Source organism: Takifugu flavidus, chromosome 21 (genome assembly GCF_003711565.1).
Source record: "Takifugu flavidus isolate HTHZ2018 chromosome 21, ASM371156v2, whole genome shotgun sequence".
Taxonomy (NCBI): Eukaryota; Metazoa; Chordata; class Actinopteri; order Tetraodontiformes; family Tetraodontidae; genus Takifugu; species Takifugu flavidus.
In genome coordinates, this window is record NC_079540.1 from 1,656,525 (window position 1) to 1,678,015 (window position 21,491).

General features: G+C 44.2%; 4 protein-coding genes and 2 non-coding genes across 6 annotated transcripts; 5 read left to right on the top strand and 1 right to left on the bottom strand.

Annotated features, from left to right (window-relative positions):
• Positions 1 to 143: 143 nt before the first annotated feature.
• Positions 144 to 5,315, top strand: LOC130518773 (14-3-3 protein beta/alpha-A-like). Its single transcript, XM_057021646.1, has 6 exons — positions 144 to 298; positions 1,770 to 2,077; positions 2,834 to 2,957; positions 3,659 to 3,822; positions 4,124 to 4,219; positions 4,308 to 5,315. Exons 2-6 carry the CDS (start codon positions 1,784 to 1,786, stop codon positions 4,374 to 4,376), a joined length of 747 nt encoding a protein of 248 aa, XP_056877626.1. The 5' UTR covers positions 144 to 298; positions 1,770 to 1,783; the 3' UTR covers positions 4,377 to 5,315.
• A 586-nt stretch (positions 5,316 to 5,901) lies between these two features.
• On the top strand, positions 5,902 to 11,848 carry LOC130518776 (polyadenylate-binding protein 1A-like). Its single transcript, XM_057021649.1, has 14 exons — positions 5,902 to 6,530; positions 7,651 to 7,844; positions 8,472 to 8,587; positions 8,759 to 8,898; positions 8,973 to 9,067; positions 9,281 to 9,418; positions 9,680 to 9,775; positions 9,880 to 10,246; positions 10,329 to 10,439; positions 10,524 to 10,672; positions 10,751 to 10,835; positions 10,944 to 11,074; positions 11,304 to 11,403; positions 11,499 to 11,848. The coding sequence occupies exons 1-13, from the start codon at positions 6,338 to 6,340 to the stop codon at positions 11,394 to 11,396; spliced, it is 1,908 nt and encodes a 635-aa protein (XP_056877629.1). The 5' UTR covers positions 5,902 to 6,337; the 3' UTR covers positions 11,397 to 11,403; positions 11,499 to 11,848.
• LOC130518834 (small nucleolar RNA SNORA5) lies at positions 7,279 to 7,411 on the top strand. Its single transcript, XR_008948147.1, has one exon. It is a non-coding gene; the product is annotated as a small nucleolar RNA SNORA5 (small nucleolar RNA).
• Positions 9,472 to 9,606, top strand: LOC130518833 (small nucleolar RNA SNORA5). The gene has a single exon (XR_008948146.1). It is a non-coding gene; the product is annotated as a small nucleolar RNA SNORA5 (small nucleolar RNA).
• Positions 11,849 to 11,921: 73 nt separating the features above from the next.
• On the bottom strand, positions 11,922 to 13,425 carry LOC130518778 (type-4 ice-structuring protein LS-12-like). The gene is made up of 4 exons (XM_057021652.1): positions 13,269 to 13,425; positions 12,553 to 12,618; positions 12,372 to 12,462; positions 11,922 to 12,286 (listed from the first exon to the last, which is right to left on the bottom strand). The coding sequence occupies exons 2-4, from the start codon at positions 12,599 to 12,601 to the stop codon at positions 12,085 to 12,087; spliced, it is 342 nt and encodes a 113-aa protein (XP_056877632.1). The 5' UTR covers positions 12,602 to 12,618; positions 13,269 to 13,425; the 3' UTR covers positions 11,922 to 12,084.
• A 2,704-nt stretch (positions 13,426 to 16,129) lies between these two features.
• On the top strand, positions 16,130 to 21,461 carry lix1l (limb and CNS expressed 1 like). The gene is made up of 6 exons (XM_057021651.1): positions 16,130 to 16,678; positions 18,187 to 18,350; positions 18,504 to 18,644; positions 18,760 to 18,855; positions 19,027 to 19,104; positions 19,302 to 21,461. Exons 1-6 carry the CDS (start codon positions 16,339 to 16,341, stop codon positions 19,551 to 19,553), a joined length of 1,071 nt encoding a protein of 356 aa, XP_056877631.1. The 5' UTR covers positions 16,130 to 16,338; the 3' UTR covers positions 19,554 to 21,461.
• The last annotated feature ends 30 nt before the right edge of the window (positions 21,462 to 21,491 follow it).

Here is a 21,491-nt window from a genome sequence, read left to right on the forward strand (position 1 = left end):
GCACATAGGCAGATATATTTAATAGCGTAGAGATATATTCAAAGGACAATCACACTGACTCCTAGCTACTCAAACTTCTAGGTTACACTTTATAACTCATTAACTAAGTTAACTTTATAAGCTTTTAGAATTTTGGGCCCTATAAAACTTCGTTGCCCTAGCAACTGGTCTGACGTCAACGGTCCCGGTGCGACCCTGCTCCCGAGTGCGTGATTGGAGGGAAACCCCGTGGATGAGCGGGAGCAAACATCAGCCATTCGACACCGGGAATCAACATCAACTTTCACGGCACTCACGGGTGGGTTTGCATGTCTTTAATATTGGTAATTACGATGTCCACAATGAAGAAAAACGGGAAATGAATCAGTGGGCTTATTTGGCGGTGAAAGTCCTGTTTTGAGCCGCCCGTACTCAGTCATTGTTCGGCGTTTTCTGAACGGGAAACGCTCCTGCACCCTTCGGCTCTAATGTTCTAATTTTGCACGGTCTTTAAATTCGCTGCATTTCGCTTTCGCCTAACCAGATCGCTTAAATGCCTGTCGAATGGCCAACATACTAACAGTTTAACATGTTTTTTTTTCGGGAAGTGAAAAGGGCGTTCACTGTGAACCGAACACAACCGAGAACCTTTTAATCTCACCTTAAATATTCACTGAAGACTATTGTGAATATCTGCCACGTGTTTACCCCGTTTTCCCGCCTCTGTCAACGAATTATACTGTTCAAAAGCGCTATAGAATGTTATAGTGTGTAAAACGTGGGTTTGCGGAGTTATTTTCTACTTCCTGGTGTTAGTTTAAAGGAATAGACCACCTAATTAAGTCACTTTCTTGCTCAAGTCATGAGTGTTAATAATTCTGTTGGGCTTTCTGTGAGTTTTATTTCAGGGTTGACAAAATTTGGCACTTATAAGAAGAAAAAGTTGTTCCTTTGGCCCCCTCATTGGTGTCGTTCGTGTGTCCATAAAGCCCTAATGTTGAAATTCTTCAAATAGTTTAGTTCCAGGTAGTGCCTTAACCACAATGTCCAATTGATCCTCGGAACCCAGAAATGTGTTCACAGTTGCAGGAAATTAACGAGAAATCTTCTAGAGAATGTTTGCTTCCTGTTCTACGTAACAGCATGTGAGAGGTGGAGGTGAGGATCTCTAAACTGCTTCAGGGTGGAAACTGTTGCAAATCAGGGCAGAGATTAAGAAGAAAAATTACAGAATTTTGCATTACCCTGGCAATGTTCTGCAGAGAAGCAACCAAACTGCTAATTTTTAGTAATGTCAATGAATATTGATTGATTCATTCATTGAACAAGCAGGTTTGGCCATTCTGACACAAAAAGACCTTAACAGGCAACAGCTGGGCTAATTAGCGCTCTGGTCCTGTTAGACATCCATGCTAGTTTGAACCTGCCCCTGATTCTGCCCTGAACCTTCCTCAACTAATTTAGGTGCAGAATTCAAGTTAAAGTGACTTCAGTCTGCAGATACTTGGTTTGTGGTAAGCTTTAGAGAGATGTAGAGCAGATGTAGAGGGCATGGCAGCAATGACGACCTACATGCAGCAATATAGACTTTGTGTGCCTGAGGAAAACGGATTCTGAGGTTCTCCCTCACTTCTGAGTTATCTGCAAGTTGTGCAGGAAGTGTAATATGTTTGTATGTGAGGTTGTTCTATCTACGCCATATTTCTTGCTCCTTTTTCTTCTCATACCCTCCATACCCTAATCTGTCTCCTGTCGTTTTGCCCTTCCGGACTCCCTCTTGTCTGTCTCAGCTCACACAGGAGTCATGGCAGACACCGAAGATCTGGTACAGAAAGCCAAACTGGCTGAGCAAGCTGAGCGCTATGACGACATGGCTGCGAGCATGAAGGCCGTGACAGAGAGCCAGCCCAAACTCAAGAACGATGAGCGCAACCTGCTGTCGGTTGCCTACAAGAACGTGGTGGGTGCCCGGAGGTCCTCCTGGAGGGTGGTTTCCAGCTTGGAACACAAGTCTGACGGCAACTGGAAGACCTCGTTGTCTGTGGAATACAGGAAACAGATCGAGAAGGAGCTGAATGAAATCTGCACCGAAGTGCTGGTAAGGAACAACACCAGTAACCAGGGATGACTTCAGTTGGTGGTGAACGGTATTTAATATCACTGCACAAGTCTGCCTGTAGCAATACATCCTTCAAAAAGATGTTTCCGCCAGGTGAATAAGTGCTAACTGGTTAAAGGCAAACCCACACTGGTATTTTCAGTGACGGGAGGACGGAGAGCAACATTCCTGTAAATTAGTGGTTTGAGTTGGAGGATCAACAGGTGAATGCTCTGAGTTGTGTGTTCTCGTTTGCGCCATCTGCTGGTCAGATAACTGCCCTTAAATATCCCCATTGGAGATACAGGCATAAAGAACTTACATTTTATTTCGTGAGTCTTTTTTATGCCTCTTTTGCTGCTTCTCCACCTCACTGAAAATGATCTTTAAGAAATACTGTCATTATCGAGGCATGTGGCCAAAATATTTATTTTATTGCTCCGGCTGTGCAGATTTGAAGAGAATTAAAATAGAAAGTAACATGGTGTAATATTTTTTGATATTTATGATCAAATTAAGCAGTCCAGTAGTTAAATGTAATATTTGTTATGCTGTTCCATTTTGTTCCTGGCATAAAAGTTGATGTAAATGTTTTGTGTAAACCTTAAATCGCTCAGCCTTTAATGGTGGAAATGCAAGTCAGTGGTTGGCAGAGCGGACTTAAATTTCCCCAAATACCGGTCACATCATTTCTTTGTTGTTTTCCCAACTATTAAAGCGCTCATGTTTAAACTTGGTTGTTCCTTACACCTGCAGCATCTGCTGGATAAATATCTGATCCCTAATGCCGATGACATCGACAGTGAAGTCTTCTATTTGAAAATGAAAGGAGACTACTACCGCTACCTGGCAGAGGTGGCTACTGAAGACACAAAGGAGGGTAAGTCTATAAGACCTGTTTATTGTCATCTCTGGGTAAAATCTATAAATTTTCATTATTTTATAAACAATCCTGAAATGAGTATGATAGTGAGGGTTTGAGGTGTAAGCAGGATACATGTAAATGCTGAAATGACCCCCTAGTGTTAGAAACACGGTACTACAAACGCCCTTTTCAAGGGGCAATAATCTGATATACTGTATATGGATTAATGGGAGTGCTTTTGTTGGTTTAGTGAAGAAGGGAAACTGTTCAATAATATAATAGATGTTAAGTAGTGTTAAAATTGTCCTATCAGTGTTGCTGTGCAAGTATTGGCAGTGGTATTGATAAAGTGCAGGACTTCTGAGGTGGCCTGATAATGGTCCCCATATCAATGATTAATGCCCTCTGCCCTGTCCTGATCACTGACCTTTTAGGTGAGGAAATGAAGCTTACACAAAGCATAAACACTTCATCTTGTTCAGCTTCTATGACTAGAATGCACACATGGGTTGTTGCTGCCATGGTAACACTTCTGGTGGTAAAGATTTAAATTCTTAGTTTAGTTTTTTCTCTTTTTTTGCCCCAATTGTTGATAATCTATTAAAGGAAAATGAGGAATGTAAAAATTAAAAATAACTGGTTTAGTAGTTGTGTCATTTATGTGAAATATTGTTTCCAAAAGAAAAAAATATAAGTTTACGGCTCTCTGTGTGCAGATATCATCCAAAACTCGGAAGCGGCCTACCAAGCCGCGTATAACATGAGCTCGGAAAACATGCCAGCGACGCATCCCATCCGATTAGGACTTGCGCTCAATTTCTCTGTCTTCTACTATGAGATCGTTAACTCACCGGAAAAAGCCTGCAGTCTGGCCAAATCGGTAGGACCCGTCCTCTTCTTCCTCTGTAAATGGTCCTCTGAAAAGATGCTGATTTTATTTTCTGTGGATTCCGAACCGAGAGTCCGGTGTACGATCTGTAAAGGTGCACTGCAGCTTCCGCTACTGTGTCATGATGTTGCTCAAGGAACAAGTGGCAGCTCTTTTGTGAGCATGACAGGCATCTTGAGATGTGTATCAGATTTGGCCCAAAGGACAAAATGATGGCGCTGTTTGAGTCAGGACTTCCTGCTCAACGTGTGTGCACAGTTTGAAAGTGCTGAGTGTGGGCTGTGTCCTCCAGGCCTTCGATGAAGCCATCTCCATGCTGGATACTCTTAAGTCCGATTCCCAGAAAGACAGCACCTTGATCATGCAGCTGCTCCGTGACAACCTGACGGTAAGCGTGTCGTCATCATAACCGCGCACGTCAGCCGTGCGTTTCCACTTGTGGTTTTCCCCTGATGGTTCCTTTTTGTGCGTTCCAGCTGTGGACGGCAGACAGCCAGGGAGAAGGCGAGGGAGAAGAGGCGGAGCAGGAGGCGGACAAGAATTGAATGTCAACCACAAAACCCAAAACAGTTTTTACCTCTCACCAGCCTAACGTGTGTGAGCGTGAGTGCGTGCGGGTGTGTGTGCGCGTGCGTGGTGTTTGAGTGTAAATGCCAGATATGTATGTTTACACTACAGTACATTTACAAAACTTGCAGTTTGTGTGTGCACATACATTGAAGAGCATAAGTTAGCTGTATGGCTGTGGAGAACATGACAGAGTGGATTTTTGTTAAACCCTCTTTTGCAAACTTATTTTTGGTTCTGGTTTAATCCTAAAGAGCTCAATCAGCCTGTTCTATAGAATATTTACTGTGGGAAAACACAAACTTCTGTACAGTGATCGCTTTTAGGTTTGACGTCAACATTTAAACTCTTTAAATCATTGGTTTACTGAACTCCATCAATAGGCTAATGCTGGAGGTCTATTTTAATCAATGATGTCATATGTTGTCGTCCTGGAAATTCCTGATTGAATTGGATTTTCTGTGAATGACTCGACCAAACCCGCCATTCATCTTGTCGGTGGTTATTGTGACTATTGCATTCCATTTACAGTCTCAATGAAATCTATAGTCAAATATTTCCTGTCGTAACACCACCGGAAACACATTGAGAGCTTGAAATAGATGTAAGAAAATGGCTCAGTACTGTAGCTTTTGATATTTTATATCCAGGCAACACGATATATCCTTTAATTTCCATTTCTGTGGTTCACCCCCGTTTTCTTTCACTTTTATTTTGTATTTCTTATACTGATTGTTGATTTGACCCCTGGAATGACTGTGGTTCTCGGTATGGTGTTTGGATTAGCTGTGCTTTTGAAATTGGCAGAGGTTTCTTGTTAAAATCATGAAAAATAAAAGATTAGTAAACAGTGCGGGTGAAAGCAATGTCATAATCTTTGTATGCTGCTGTCTTCTAATAAATTGGATTCAGCTGCCTTTTGGTTTGGTTTTCATTTAAGTGGAAATAAAGCAAATAGACTATTGTGCCCACAATATTTGGCATATCACACAGCTGTACTTGGTGTTTGTCGGCATGATTTGAACGGTATGTTAGTCTTTCATAATTATGGGCATTTCCTGCTGCAAATGTCACCATGTTTATTCATCAACAGCCATCGCGACAAACCGATCACATCAACCTGGATTGAGCACTTTTGCCATTTATCTTGATTTAATTTTGTAAGGCTTTGTCAGCTTAGGCCTTGATCTTCAGAAGACCTTATCTTGTGTGTATGATCCTTTCTGACCACCCGGGAAATCCCAGCTACAAAATTTCAACCACCTTTTCAGGTCGTTTATAACGGCTGAGCTAATAAGCGCCAAACTGACACAACCAGCGCGAACATCCATTATCGTTCAATGTTCTGAGGACGTTAAATCGGAGTTATAACGACTCTGGTGACGTCACCGTCCTGGGGTTTGGTAAAGTCCATATTAGGTTTTTTTTTTAACTTTCCACAGACGTGATTGGCTCGTAGGTGTGACGCAATCATTATTATTTAAAGACCACTTCCCGTTTGATCCGCCCCCTCTACTCTAGCTGTTAGTGTGAGTGCGTGTGCTCCTGAGCTCGCTCGGCACACATTCTAAAAAAACCTTAAAAAAATACCAAAAAAAAAGTTAAAATATAAAAAACCAAAAATTCTTTATTTTTTTTATTTGTAACGAGTTGGCGAAGCTGAAGTAGTCACTGGACCGGTGAGAAAGGACGGCTGAAACCAAGTGGAATCGGGTTCAAAAGCGAGGCCAAGTACTGCTCATTTCGCCGTCACCGTTGCGTGTGAGACTGTTTTAATCGCCAAATAAGTTCGCAGGTTTCGTTGTTTTTAAAGAACATTTTACACGGTCGCTGAAGCCTGGCCAGATTGACGTGACGCTATTAGCCAAATCTTCACCTTCGCCAGAAAGTTATTCCACCGTCGACCGGAGTGGTTGGCTAGCATCCTCGAACGACCGAAATGAACCCCAGTGCTGCCAGTTACCCCATGGCCTCCCTGTACGTCGGGGATCTCCACACAGATGTGACAGAGGCCATGCTGTACGAGAAATTCAGCCCTGCCGGAGCCATCCTCTCTATCCGGGTCTGCAGGGACATGATCACCCGCCGATCTCTCGGATACGCCTATGTCAACTTCCAACAACCGGCCGACGGTAGGTCAACCTGCCGTACAGCGATTAAATGCCAGAACGTGTGGTTGTCGGTGGAGAGGCTATACGGTCCTTCTACACGTGACTGCGACCGACATGTTGGCTAAGGTCTCCTCGTTTGAACCTCCCAGCAGGGGCGTATCGGAGAGGCGCCCCGTCCCGGCCACCCTGGCGCTAGCACTAGCCTGCTAGCTAGCATGTACTTTCAGTATCCGTTGTGTTTTGGACAACGCCCTTTTCGTTGAAGACGCACCCTGACATTCCTTACAACTCTGCCATTTGGTGCTCCTTCCATGCGTTCAGTTGTTTCCAACTTCAACAGTCCTAGAGATGCTCTGTCTGCCCATGTTTTCTAATCTGCGTGTCAGAGATAAGAACACAGGTCAGCCAGGGTGTGTTGCACCGATAGTGCTTTCCACTTATTGGGGAAAGGAGAATAAAGTACTTTCTACTTTAACTATCACTAAGAGAAACAGATGTGCTCTCTGTCAATTAAAAAGAGCCACATCTATGTGGGAGATGGTAATTTGAGGTTGGTCCGGTTTGATCTCTTCACTTTCTTACTGGAAACCAGTCAACGGATGGGGTTAAGTGAAGACATCATTTAGATGTTTAATAGAATGCTGTGTTGACGATTATCCACTTCCTTTCCAATTAATATTTGCTATTATGGGCTGATGGACTGGGAGGAGTGCTTCGGTTTGACAGCAAACTTGTTGATTTCCCTTGAGTCACTTTTTCTTTGAACGACTGCAGCTTTGTCAAATTCAGTGCTCTCTTTACTAGGTTGCACTGGCCAAAATAGCTGCAACAGTAAGTGTAATTCATGGGCCTCGCAATTCTTCGCAATGGATTGAGAGGATAAACATGTATTACTGACAAACATAACTGTTATTTCAGTGCTATATAGTTTTTTTCCCTCCTGCGTATCGGTGGTTGTCCTGACAGCCGAGTCAGTGGGGTCCTTTTTGTAAGCAGCATATCCCTGAAGTAAACCTTTAAGTCCAGTTTTCTGGTGTTACAACTAGTCGCCTTACACAGTTTGGTCAAATCATCTCAGCTCTGCTAGCAGTGTGTGAAATTCCAGATGTCTTTGGTGACCTCTCCTGTGATCCTCCCTCAGCTGAGCGTGCTCTAGACACCATGAACTTTGATGTGATCAAGGGAAGGCCCGTGCGAATCATGTGGTCGCAGCGTGATCCATCACTGAGGAAGAGTGGCGTTGGGAACATCTTCATCAAAAATCTGGACAAGTCCATTGACAACAAAGCTCTGTATGATACGTTCTCTGCTTTTGGAAACATCCTCTCATGCAAGGTATTAAAGATAACACCGTAATAATGTGAATGATAATACTGTTTTAAAATGAAAAGGCTTTTTATTGAGTCTTGTCTGATCGCCTACAAAAACCGAGCATGGCTTTGACTCGGGGGTTTTCTTGCATGTCCTGCATTGTACCAGACATACAGCAGTTTTGATGCGTTATCTTAAAGGTAAATATCGGCGTTTAGCTGCTGCCGGTTGATTAAACCCCCTGCATTTGTAAGAGTAGATTCTCTGTGCGGTCAGACCCTCGTTTCTCCCTGTTGTGGATCCAGACTGGTGAGATCCAGAGCTGAATAATCAGTTTGTCAGCCCTTTGCTTTTGTGCTTTGACTGTGGGTCTACTTTGCATATGTGTGTTATGTAAATGCACCAGAGTTTTTGAAACTCTTAAAAGGATCAACACCCTTCAGGTATCTGTGAATCGCCACAATCATTAAACATTCAGTGCACTGGTCCTGTTTCCTTAGTATCCCAAAACCAAAGAATCTAGTTTTACTGATATCTTTGCAGTAAACTCTATTTAAATAAGGTTACTGGCAAAAAAGGGTTGAGCAGATGAACAGTGTGGTATTGCATGTGTGTGTGTTTAAAGGCAGCATGTGTTTTCTCTCTCTGAAGGTGGTTTGTGATGAGAATGGCTCTAAAGGCTACGGCTTTGTGCATTTTGAGACTCAGGAAGCAGCCGAACGAGCCATTGAGAAAATGAATGGCATGTTGCTCAATGACCGAAAAGTGTGAGTGTTTCAATCAGTTATCAAATGTCCTCCGAATGCCCGTGGTGCTTCTGCAACTGTGTGTAACATTAACCTTTTATGGTAACAGTAGGCTTGAAACGGTAAAAGTGCAATTTATCGCCACAGAATTATAAACGGAACGCCTCTTTTGAAACATTCTCCTCCGTGCAGGTTTGTCGGACGCTTCAAATCCCGCAAAGAGCGCGAGGCTGAGCTCGGGGCCCGCGCCAGAGAATTTACAAACGTTTACATTAAAAACTTTGGGGACGACATGGATGAGGAGAAGCTGAGGGATGTTTTTAATAAATATGGTAAGTTGGTGTCTACGTCTGCAGGCTTATTCTGTAGCGAAATGCACCAGGCTCAGAGTGGAATCTTTGCTTAGGAAACGCCATGAGTATCCGGGTCATGACGGATGACAGCGGGAAGTCCAGGGGCTTTGGGTTTGTCAGCTTTGAGAGACATGAGGATGCCCAGAAGGTACGGGTGGCCATTATTTTCCAAGATGGGGGTCGTCACCCTAGACCTGCAATGCCCAAAATCGAGCCAGGTTTTCTTTCCTACCAGGTAACTGGAATCTGAGGCCTGGTTGGACAGAAAACCCGGCCGGATTGTAGGACCGGGACGACGACCACCGCTCTAAAACCCGAACCGCTTTATTCTGTATCGGCTTATTTTTCTCGTTTGCTCCAGGCTGTGGACGAGATGAACGGGAAGGAGATGAACGGGAAACCGATTTACGTTGGCCGCGCGCAGAAGAAAGTGGAGCGACAGGCGGAGCTCAAGCGCAAGTTTGAGCAGATGAAACAGGACCGCATGACTCGCTACCAGGTCAGATTCTAAAAAGGCTGTGACAGCCACCGTCTGGTGGGACACTTTACAGCTGCAGCTTTGTCAAATTCAATGCTACCTCCTCGGTAGGCTGCATTGGCCAAAATGGCTGCAACAGCAAGCGTAGTTCATGGGCCCCGCCATTCTTCCTAATGAATACTGGGGATAAATATGTACTGCTGACAATAACGTCAACGGAACATGTTGATGTTAAACAGTTCGTGTTGAACAGTGCGTGGAGATAATATTTTGTGTTTTCAGGGTGTCAACCTGTATGTGAAGAACCTTGATGATGGAATCGACGATGAGCGTTTACGAAAGGAGTTTTCGCCTTTTGGCACCATAACCAGTGCCAAGGTAGGACTACTCCCCCCCCCCCCCCCACATTCTTTTATTTTAAACCGGTACTAAAGTTGCCCCGGTGCTGGGATTATTTTCACATTCGACTCTGGCACTTTCAGGTCATGCTGGAAGGCGGCCGCAGCAAAGGTTTCGGCTTCGTCTGCTTCTCCTCCCCGGAGGAGGCCACCAAAGCCGTGACCGAAATGAACGGACGCATCGTAGCCACCAAGCCGTTGTACGTCGCCCTGGCCCAGCGCAAAGAAGAGCGTCAGGCACACCTAACCAACCAGTACATGCAGCGAATGGCCAGCGTGCGCGCAGTGCCGAACCCAGTCATCAATCCCTACCAGCCGGCCCCGCCCTCTGGCTACTTCATGACAGCCATACCACAGGCCCAGAACCGGGGCGCTTACTACCCGGCAGCAGGGCAGATGGCTCAGCTTCGCCCGAGCCCACGCTGGCCTACCCAAGGTGTCCGGCCACAGCGTGAGTGACACATATTTAACGTGCACAGCATGATAATGGAATCCAAGTTTGTGTCTGTAAACGGCTCTAATGTTGGCTTCAGATTTCCAAAACATGCAAAGTGCCATGCGCTCCTCGGGGCCGCGCCCTCAGATGTTCGGTTCCATGCGGCCTTCCTCGCAGCTGCCTCGCATGACAGCCAACCAACGTGTCGGTAAGTTTTCACCTCAACTTGGTCACCTGAGGTGATCCAACCACAAGCGTATGTTTGCTAATCACTTGTCCGCTACTACCGCAGCCACCCAAGCCATGGGTCCCCGAACGGCCACCACCGCTACTTCCGTAACAGCCAATTCTGTACGGGGGGTGTCCCAGTACAAGTATGCCACAGGAGTACGCAACACCCAGCAACACGTCAACGCTCAGCCGCAGGTCACCGTGCAGCAGGTACAGCTGCAGCCCTATAAGAATGAAAATGTGCATCCTGTCTTCTGGATGACTGATTTCTCTGCTCCTGCTCCGCAGCCTGCTGTGGTTGTCCAAGGACAGGAGCCACTGACCACCACCATGCTGGCTGCTGCTCCTCTGCACGAACAGAAGCAGATGCTGGGTAAGGGCCCGCTATTTTCCCAGCATGCCTCTCGTCAAATGCACATCACCGAATTTGCTGCTTTTCTGTTGTCGAAATGTTCATCTTGTTCTTTCCTTCCACGCACAGGCGAGCGTTTATTTCCCCTCATCCAGGCCATGCACCTGAGCCTTGCAGGAAAGATCACCGGCATGCTGCTTGAGATCGACAACTCTGAGCTTCTCCACATGCTCGAGTCGCCGGAGTCGCTCCGCTCAAAGGTGAGTTCTGCAGGTAGAAGGTGACATTTTGTTCTAAGAAGCTGCAAATGGCAGGTGTCATGCCTCTAAATCCATGCTAATCTGGCGCAAATCCACGGCTTTACCTGGATACACCCGTGTTTAGATGTACGACTCTGCAGTCCGTCCCATTTGACCTCAGAAACACACAGTTCCTACCGCTAAGATCACGATTCGAGTTTTAATTAGGTTTGGATGGATCTTATTCCAGGTGGATGAGGCCGTGGCCGTGCTGCAGGCCCACCAGGCTAAAGAGGCCGCCCAGAAGTCTGTGACTAATTCAGCTGTTGTGCCAAGTGTCTGAATCCAAGGTAAAGCAGGGGTTTTTTTCTGGGAAGATGCTACCATCATTCGAAGATTAGAGGTTGTGTTTGTCAAGTCTAAAGATTATGTTTCATATTTGCAGAGCTGGGGGAGCCAGCTGAGAAGAACAAGCTGAAAAAAGGGGGAATAATCCATAAAAAAGAGAAATGTATATTAACAAAATTACTGGAAAGTTGTCTCTGGTCAGATCTATGAAGAACTGGAACTCCAGGCCTGCTTTGCAGAGTTTAAAAGAAAAAGCACCAAAAAAAGTGAAAAAGAGAAAATCTAAAATGATAATTTTGAGGGGTTTTAGGAGAAATCTGATAGAATACATTTGAAAGCTTTCCTTTCTGCTGTTTTATCCCTTTTAAATGTTTGAATGTTTTGGCTGCAGAAGCCTGTACTTGTGACATTTTCCTTTTGCTTGCTTGAATAAAACCAATAAAATGAGTCATTGTCTGTTTCTAGATGTGCAGACTGTTGCACAGCTGCCCCTTAAGCATCACACAAATGACGGCAAAGGTATTTTTGTACATGTTTATTTGTACTTTGAGTCAGGACTTTTGGCTGTTGATCTTCACATACTTATTCAACACTCGGCACACCAGCGCGTGACGGCATGAACCATTAACTCGGCCCACTGGTCTTGATGGTACATCAGGTTGTCTGTTGGTGGGACGATGAGTTTACTGGCCAAGAGCCTTGGTCTCATCTGCCAGCCTCTTGATTAAGGCCTGCATCTGCTGCTGGAAAGACTCCACCATGGGCTGGAGCTGAGCCTGCATGTTGGTGGCCATGGGTTTGACCTGCTCCTCCAGGGTGGTGGCAAAGGTCTTCAGCTGCTCCTGGATCTGAGCGGCCATGGGCTCCAGCTGGCTTTGCAGGTCCCTGTGTGGTTAAACGTGAAAGCTCAGGCTGATGTTCTATTAAACACCACCGGTTTAATGATAAAGAAATGTCCTGGTTTACTCACTGAGCGTTGACTGAGCTCATGATCTGGGTCTTGAGGTTAGTGATGTATTCACCAATCTTCTCGACCTCGGATGCTTCCTGTCCGAAGCTTCCTGCGAATTAAACGAGAACCAAAGGGAGGAAAAACTCTTAATAAAAACACTCGAAGAGTTCTGAGACAAGTGCTTCGGGTGGTACCGTACCCTGGGTCAGAGCGAGCAGGGCGACTGCAACGATGACGGCGACTTTCATGGCTGCTGAGTGGAGACCTGCAGGAAAACAAGCGGCGCTTTGGTATCTGTCGTGTGTTGTTCAATTTGACCTCATGTTTGATGACACAGGTTGCATTTGGGGTCACATGACTCCGGCGGACTTTCCTGGCCATGAGGCGATGTGTCGTCAAATCACGTTTGTCCAACTGACGCACGCCAACCTTATCTGGTATCATTCTGAGTACCAAACCAATAAACCTTAACCCACTTATCACACACACATTAGGAGGGTCAGGGGTCACCCTGGAAGGTTGATTTAAGAGGAAAAACATCAGGCTGTTTTTAAGGACCTCATTTCATTTTCTAATTGTGCTCAAAAGCAATTTTTTTGATTTACTGACAAAAAAAAACTCTAAATCTGAGTGTTTACTTTAGAGATCTGATCACAAATCAAAACCTTTAAAATATATATAAAAAAGCGCCATAACCAGGTTTAATAAGGTTAAACAGGACAGATGCTGCAGATCCCGTGAACAAAGCTTCAAAAGAAATGCCTCAAATTCGAGCTTTAACTTTTTCCAGCAGTTGTTAACTTTCATTTGTTAAAATTAAGTTATTTATACCACAAAAACATCATCATTAAAAAGAAAGTTACATTTCCCCCCCCCGAACCTTTCTGGACTTTTAAAAATGAGAGATGAACTCACCTGTACGGCAGGAGAATTTAGACCTGATGGTGCTTTTGGTTCAGATCCTCTGTCCTCTTATAGTCTGCTGGCACGCATCTCTGCGAGGGTCCGGTTCTGATTGGACGAGATAAAGGGCCCGGGTGTCATTGGATGTTCCCTTCTGACCCTTGCTGCTCCGTGTGCCACCTGTGCGGGCTAAAGCTAAAGTCCAACGGTTCCTCTGCTGACTGTCCCCCATGTGTGCGCATCTTATCATTCTGATTAAATAATCAGCGGACGCGGCCTCATCTTCCAGCGCGTCAGCTTCTGAGATGCCCTCAGCCTCAGCTCCAGCAGATATGATAACAGTCAAGATACCTGACGGCCTGGAGATTTCTGCCTTTTTCTAGTCTCACTGTTACTAAATACGATTACATCTTGATCTTTTATTTTGGAGAATCTTTTATGCTCCAAATCTTGTGATCCCTGATGTTTTAGCACTACAGTATTTACACACTTGTGTTTATTTACTCCAGATTACAACACCTACGTGCTGTGATAGCTGGGCTGAATTTTGTTTATTTTTTCTTGACTCGGATTCGAATATGATCAGATTGGGTGTTAGGGGTCGTTATTTTATTCCCGTCACATCCCTTTTGACCCCCGAATACATCCAATCTGTGAGTTTGGATCTAAAAATGTGCTTTATTCCTCTCCAAAAATGGACACAATTTAGATTTTTAATCACCCCTGTTTCACCTTTAACCTCTGGGCCAAAGGTCACATCCACCTTTGGATGGACATTTATGTGGTTTCAGGTATTGATTTTTCCTCAGTGTCCAGTGTGACTCAAGAAGCACAGATTTGCTATTTTGTAATAACGATGTGTGTCTTTTCCTCCTCTGGCCAATGAAAACCAAAGGTTTTAAATTACTTTTCTTGCTGTAGTATATTTAAAATCTGTTGCTGTAACGGTGTTGTTGGGCCGTGACGTCAACCCTCTACCTTTGGATTACACCCAACAGAATGTTTGTGCTACCAGTTTATCTTTATAGTGGCTGTAAAGTGATCAATTCTCCTCGGTGTGCCAGCACAATCAGTCATAGATAACTCCTAGAATGTAAAATGGGGTTAAATGCGTTAAGTGAGATCTCATAAAGCATGACTTTCATTCACTGGCTGGAAATTCCCCACTGAAGAAGTCAGATTTTGACAATAAAGCTCAGATCAAAACCAGATGTTCCAATTTTTTCAGCCAGCAGCTCTTCTCCTTGTGTGTGGAGTCTGGACCATCCTGGAAACAGCTTGAGGTGTTTACTCCTCTAAAAATGAAGAAAAACAAACAGATCTGCACATGGCATCAACCCGACGGAGACATATCATGCATGTGATTGTACACAACCGCCATTTTCGGCGCTGCAGTCAACAGTTGGAGCTTCCTTTTACAGTCGTATAGGTAGATGTACGGCTCGTTTTACTCTCAAACATAACGCCAATTGGCATTTAAGCACATGTCCTGAATGAATCAAATATTTTGACCTCATTTGCACCACTGTGGTGTTTCAGTTTGATATTAAACTTGTTACTTGAAACAATGTGTGAAAGGAAATTATGACCAAAAAAAAACAAAACATCTGTTACAACAACTACGAGATTGAGCTAGAGCCTCATAACTTCCTACATTTCCCAAGAGGGATTTCTGCCTGGCACTGACCCTGGAAAACAGCAGCTTACACGATTTTAGAATTAGGAAACACCAAAACTGCACAAACACACGGCTAAGCTGCATAACTGAGGTTATTATCTGGTGTAATGAGAAGAAAGCACGCCCCTAGTGAGTCCAGCAGTCAGTACAGGGAAGATAAATGACTGCTGATTTATCCAAGGAGGGGGAGATCAGATGTTTTAAGCGTTTTCCCAGCCCACTAGTTTTTGCAGGAATTGGTGAAAACTTTGCCTCATCTTTGAAAAAGACATGTAATCGTTTCCTCGCTGACTCCTGGTCCAAATTCCTCTGGGATCCCTCCAGACCACAGTAAGGATGAATAATCTCACAGGACCAAGTCATAAAACAGCATTTGGGAAGCCCAACAGAGGGTCTCCGCGTCCACCTCAGGTCTTTGTTCTCATGGTCGGGGCACCGGAATCCTGATTTCAAACTTGTTTTAAACAGTGCTTATTGCTTGATCCAGCTTCTCCAGTTAAGTGAATGGGGTTATTCACACGTTATCAGCGCTGCCCACACTGTAGCAGCACATGCTCGTTGCCAGAGAGCAGAGGAGGCTCAGATTTCTTGTTTTTTAATCTTTCGCTGACTCCTCAATGTTGCCTTCAGGAACTACAAAAGTATCACGGAAAACCCTGAAATACACACTTATTTAGTCAAACTAAAATACATTTAAGAAAATTAAAATACATTTTTTTTCAAGTCAAGATTTATTAAACCTTGATATAAAGCGCAATAGTGGGTATAATAGTTATAGAGTGCGTATTGCAGCTTGTGTACAAGTGTTTTTGCACTGATTATGACACACAATAATAATTGAAAATGTGTAAATGAGTGTAGTAAATTCAGTTCAGAGTCAACATATTTCTCTATTGCAGCCTAAATGATTGCCATGCTGTTCATAAAGCTGATTTGTTTAAAAATGGCCCTGCTCTAGGCTTTAATTTGATCATAGTTGATGCATTTACATACATTAAGGAATCATTTTTACATTGAAAGATGCTTGTCTTTAAAAGAGGACACGCAAAGATGCCAATAAATGATTTGTCTTGTTTCACCGTGCTGAAATATGATATCCACGCTGAAATCCATATAGATTATTAATAATGCTACTACACGGAATACTTTCGCTATTTGAACTTGTAAAGTCCGAGGGTACGTAAAGGCATCATTTGACGGACAATCCCGCAGTCTAATCCCGCACTGAGGATGCACAGCTGCGGTCATATGTGTCGAATCAACGTCGGTTGAGTTCTTTTCTCGGCTGTGATTGATAAAAAAAAACCCCACAAAGACTTTGTTTATTTTCCTGTTGTTTCCGTGCCTAAAACCGTCGACTTTATTTGACACGGACCGGGACTTTGCAGACGTGACGTTTGGACAATGGAATCTAACGTTATGCCGGACAGTATCCGCCCTCACAGGCTGCAGCCTGGAATCGGATTCGTTTCGGGACCGACAGGGACCCTCCGCTCCTCTCTCCGGCCCGGAGTAACGGTCCCCATTGCGCCTCTTTTGCCTTCCCCGGCCTCTTTTACCGCTTCGTCCGGGCCTCCGCCTCCGCCGCCCCCGCTGCAGCTCCACAGCCTGTACGGCGGTGTCGGAATGGGGCTGGGGCCCGGGGCCGCCGGACACTGTAACCCCGGGAACCCGGCGGTGCTGAAGGAGGCGGTGGAGGCTGTAGTTCGCAGCTTTGCGAAACACACTCAAGGTTACGGCCGAGGTAACGACGAGCAGTTTGATCTCTGCAGAATGTTTGTGCATGTCGGAGAATCCTTAAATCTGCTCCAGAAGAAATCACTCTAGATTCCTGCGCTATTCACCAAAACTGTAAAAAGAATCTCACTTTCTATTGATTACCTGTCCTTATCTCCATCGGATGCGTCATTTTCTTTTATTATCATATACACATTTACACCGAATGGATGTTTATCAAATGTCATCACTCTTGACCTGATACAGACCCGTTTCCACCCAACACTCTCCAAGTGGAGGGTTGAGTTTATTTTCCTTTTATTTGTCCCTTCACACAACCAAAATTGATGGTTCCTGCCAGAAAGCGTCTGTCCTGTTGGTTAAGACGAGTGTGCTTATTTGGTTGGTAATAGGATTAACTTCTAAAAGATTGCCCCTCCATGCTCTGACTAAGACCTCTTCATTCCTTTATCCCATTTAGGTTATTTAACACTGTTGGTTTTGGTAAAGTCCTTTAGAGTTTGGCAGATTGCCTCAACATTGCTGCAATTATAAGATAATTTGGCATTCGGAAAGTGGTCCCTTCCACATTGTTTTAGTGACATTCTGGGATGGGAATCAGTTGTGTTCTATTTTTACTTTGTTGCATATTTGTCAAGCTTTTACTAATTGATGTCACGCCACTGCCGCCATGTGGGTTTGTGTCTGGGCCGCCGCCATTGTCACATGGTATCATCGCGCTTCCTGTTTTTGCTGACTTATCTCTCAGGACATAATCAAACACTAAAGAAACAATTAACGTGCATTGTTTCACCATTGTTGTGGCCCCCAAAATGCTCAAAGATAGAACCATCTCTGATTTATGGGAGCTCATCTACAATTCAGTCAAACTGGAATGCTTTATTTCGTGGTTTGTCGGGTCCTGAACCTAAAGATTCGGGATGTTTTGTCGTCCATCAGTCTCTAACCGCTTTCAAACTCAGTTGACCTGCAGCTAACTTCTGCACACACAGAGCGGCGGCTGTTAAGGATGTCAGAGGAGAGCTCAGCGTGTTCTCTGTGGCATCATCGCGGGTTCTGATCCAGCTCCAGACAGAGAAAGAGAGCGAGAACCCTCCAAGAGTCAGAGCTTAACAGAAGTTAATGTTGGCAGCACTTGCATCTCCCTGCAGACTTAAACCCCCACATAAATACTCTGGCTTGGATGCACATTTTCCTGCTTTTCTTTGCTGTTTGTGCTGGAGGCTACTTTCCCACATTAAAGTGTGTTATTGGGATGTGTTCCTTAAAGCGTCCGCACCAAGGTGATGAAGAATTTCCTTCAGGCAGCCCCCCTAAATATTTTGAGGAAAAGCCTGTGGCGTCCATGAAATGACCTTCCCCTCACACTCTCCACCTTTTGTGTTTAGAGAGGATGTTGCGGAGTTGAGCCAGGAGCTAATCAATAACTGCAACAGCATTCAGAGCTGGAGAAAGGGCAAGAAAAAAAAGAGGCACTGCTTCACTAAAAGCTTCTTTTATTCCTGTGTGCTGCAGTAAATGTGGTGGAAGCTTTGCAGGAGTTTTGGCAGATGAAGCTGACCAGAGGCGCCGACCTACCCAACGGCGCCCTAGTTGTTTATGAAATGGTCCCCTCCAACAGCCCTCCCTACGTGTGCTACGTCAGCCTCCCCGGCGGCAGCTGCTTTGGTAGCTTCCAGGTATGAAGACGATTGCTTTTGACTTCCCAATGCCAGTTTTAGATGTTAAACAGCCTGTGTTTTTAGAGAAACGGGCTGCCTGGCTGCGTAGTTACAGCATCTGGCCACATCTAGCTTAAAGCTCGAGATAATAGGAGTGTTGCCGTCTGCCAGTTCTGTCCCACCAAGGCCGAAGCGAGACGCAGCGCCGCCAAGATCGCTCTGATGAACTCGGTTTTTAACGAGCACCCTTCCCGACGCATCACAGACGACTTCATCGAGAAAAGTGTCAGCGAGGCCTTGGCTTCCTTCAATGTAAGCAGATAGCTTGACGGTGCACACGGATCTCCCCTCTGCTCATTTAATCTTTCTATTCATTATTCTTTGTCTCAATACGTGGGTCTGATGTCCATTTCTTTCTTATTTACAGGGAAACAGAGAGGAGGCGGATAATCCCAACACGGGAATAGGAGCATTTCGCTTCATGCTTGAGTCCAACAAAGGGAAATCCATGCTGGAGTTCCAGGTGCAGAAACATCTGGAATGTGTGTTGTGTTCAGATATGCGAAGCTTTGCTGTACGATTACCATAGCAAAGAGTGGCAGGTCTATACTATAGACCCTTATCCTTTAAAATATTCAGTTGCTTCTTTGGGGGAGGGGGAACACAGTGATGAAATGTGTGTGTTTGTGTTTAGGAACTGATGACCGTGTTTCAGCTGCTGCACTGGAACGGGAGTCTGAAGGCCATGAGAGAACGACAGTGCTCCAGACAGGTGCATCACACAGGATCAGTCGGCACTTGTATTAGCGCAGTAGCATTTTTGTGACTGCTAAAAAAAGGAAACTCTTCTTCTATATCTGAAAAAACATGGTTGTTCAGGTTTAAGGAGCAGCTGTTTTAATGGAATTGAATGGCAGTAAAATTAAGTTTCTCTGCCAATAACCTCTGCTCCGCTTATTTTATGTGCAGGAGGTCCTGGCTCACTATTCCCACCGCGCTCTGGACGACGACATGCGCACTCAGATGGCCGCGGACTGGGTGAACCGCGAACAGAGCGTAGCGGGAACGATCGGTCAGGAGCTGGCGGTGACGGAGCGGGAGCTGGAGGACGCCAGGTTGGCGGGACGAGAAGTACGTTTTTACAAGGAGAAGAAAGACATCATGATGTTAGCCGTCGGCCAGCTCAGCGCGGCCAACGCCGCCACCCTGCCCTCGCACTAGTCAAACACGCCTGGCCTCTGAAGGATTCCTGGTAACAGTATCGATTGCTCGTTTCCCGTAAAAGCGGCGTCGTGAGGCCATTTCGGTTTTGTATGTTGTTTTGTTGCAAGAGCCAGATAATCAGGCCTTGACTCATTGTATGCAAATCCACCCACAGAACAAATATTTGCCTCGATAGCCGATACCTGTTTGTGCCTCAAGATTACAGGTTATCGGTGCTTTTGTACAAAAAAAGAACTGCAGCTGAGGTTTAAGTTGTTGTCTTTCTCGGTGAAACTACAAAGCCTACCTTTCTTCAGTGAATGTACGGGACAGAAAGAAACCAAAACAAGACCTTGTAGTTTATTTTCTGTAATAGTCCAACAGACGCTAAAACAGGACCTGTTCTCAACCACCATCTGTCTTTTTTTTAACGCTAAACTGTTTCAGTAATAATTGGCTTTTAATCATTGCAAAAAAACAGCAGGCAGAGACTGGTGGCTGCAGCTCAGGTTGAAAAATCAATGTAAACCAACACCAGAGTGTCTTTTTTGTTCTAACCTGAAGGCTCGGGCTCTTTTAGCATTCGCTTTATGCCTGAGTGAACATGACAAGAGCTGAATGTATACCTCCCGAGTGCTGATCATCCTCAGTGTGACACCAGTCGTGTTTGTCGTGTTTCATTATCCAGAACCGCCTCAGTTATGGTCTGACGCAAAATGTGAAGGAAAAGAAATTTCAGGCGTTGGACATTTTGGAACAAGAAATTGTTTGTTATCTAGTGTTTTGCTAAAATAATTTGCATTTATCACCCTCTGAGTTATTTTGTTTGTTGAAGGACCTACTTTTACATATTCTGGTGTAATATATCATTGTCTCTTTCCCTTGCTATCTAAAACAAACACACAATGAGCAAGAGGGTGTGAAAAGACTTATGTTGAATTGATATTGGTAAGTTTGTTCCTAATTAATTCCTGGGTAATTTTAGAAGCGTAGGACTGTCTCATTGTTGATTGCAGGATTATCAACAGCACAAACATTTTACAGAGAAGGATAAACAGTTACAGATGAAGAATAATTGATTTTCACGTATGGTAGGATTGTTGTGCCTCGGGTAACATGCAATAGTTTCACATTTTTGCTCAATATTCTATATTACTATTGAAATTCTGGCCATTTTTCCAGTCAGTAGCAGGTGACCTTTATTAGCATAGAGGTGAGAGCCTGCAATTCCTGTCGCATTTGCCAGTTTTTTTATATATCAATGGGTAAGTCCTCACAAAAATGGATATCTCCTTCCTGGAGTGATTACGGTATTATGACTGTGCAGAAACAACACAACTGGTTTGTGTCACAAATAGCTCCTATGCTTCTAAATAAACTTCTGACATGTTAAATTTGCATTCAGGCTGAGATAAAACACCTGCATCTCAGAGTTCTGCAGCTTTCAGTTTTACAGATGTTCATCCTAATAAAGGATCCTACCTGAGCATTGATGAGAAGTTAAGATGGAATTTCAAGTGTGCTCCCAGCAGGTATTTAAATGAACAGGAATGAGGCTAAAGATTGTGAATTGCATATTTTTTTAAATGTGTGATTAAAATTCACAATAATGTATTTGAAATTTTTTTTTTTGGTTTCTTTTGTTCTTTTTCTGTACCGTAAGCCATTAATCTCACATCTCTTCAGATAAAGGCCTTTTGATTTTCGATCAAGGTGCCATTGTCACTGAAGGTTTTAACAATTTATTTTATAAAAAAAATGTTTATTTGCATGATCTTACTTTTTATATGATTTCGTTTTCTATCCACTATTGTTATATTAAAGTGTTTCTCAAGACCCTCTTGTTATGTATTTTTATGGATATTTTGTATTCCATGTTTATACCTACTAGATTTATATTGTGTAATAAATTGACTGAAATGGTAATAGTGTCACATGCTTTATTTAGTATACATG

Coding starts and splice junctions, on each gene's coding strand:
- LOC130518773 (XM_057021646.1), top strand. CDS start 1,784: ATGGCAGACACCGAAGATCTGGTACAGAAAGCCAAACTGGCTGAGCAA. Junction 2,078..2,833: donor AAATCTGCACCGAAGTGCTG/GTAAGGAACAAC, acceptor TTACACCTGCAG/CATCTGCTGGATAAATATCT. Junction 3,823..4,123: donor CCTGCAGTCTGGCCAAATCG/GTAGGACCCGTC, acceptor TGTGTCCTCCAG/GCCTTCGATGAAGCCATCTC.
- LOC130518776 (XM_057021649.1), top strand. CDS start 6,338: ATGAACCCCAGTGCTGCCAGTTACCCCATGGCCTCCCTGTACGTCGGG. Junction 8,588..8,758: donor TTGCTCAATGACCGAAAAGT/GTGAGTGTTTCA, acceptor TCCTCCGTGCAG/GTTTGTCGGACGCTTCAAAT. Junction 10,440..10,523: donor GACAGCCAACCAACGTGTCG/GTAAGTTTTCAC, acceptor CTACTACCGCAG/CCACCCAAGCCATGGGTCCC.
- LOC130518778 (XM_057021652.1), bottom strand. CDS start 12,601: ATGAAAGTCGCCGTCATCGTTGCAGTCGCCCTGCTCGCTCTGACCCAG. Junction 12,463..12,552: donor CCTGCTCGCTCTGACCCAGG/GTACGGTACCAC, acceptor TTTAATTCGCAG/GAAGCTTCGGACAGGAAGCA. Junction 12,287..12,371: donor ATGAGCTCAGTCAACGCTCA/GTGAGTAAACCA, acceptor TTAACCACACAG/GGACCTGCAAAGCCAGCTGG.
- lix1l (XM_057021651.1), top strand. CDS start 16,339: ATGGAATCTAACGTTATGCCGGACAGTATCCGCCCTCACAGGCTGCAG. Junction 18,645..18,759: donor AGGCCTTGGCTTCCTTCAAT/GTAAGCAGATAG, acceptor TCTTATTTACAG/GGAAACAGAGAGGAGGCGGA. Junction 19,105..19,301: donor AACGACAGTGCTCCAGACAG/GTGCATCACACA, acceptor TTTTATGTGCAG/GAGGTCCTGGCTCACTATTC.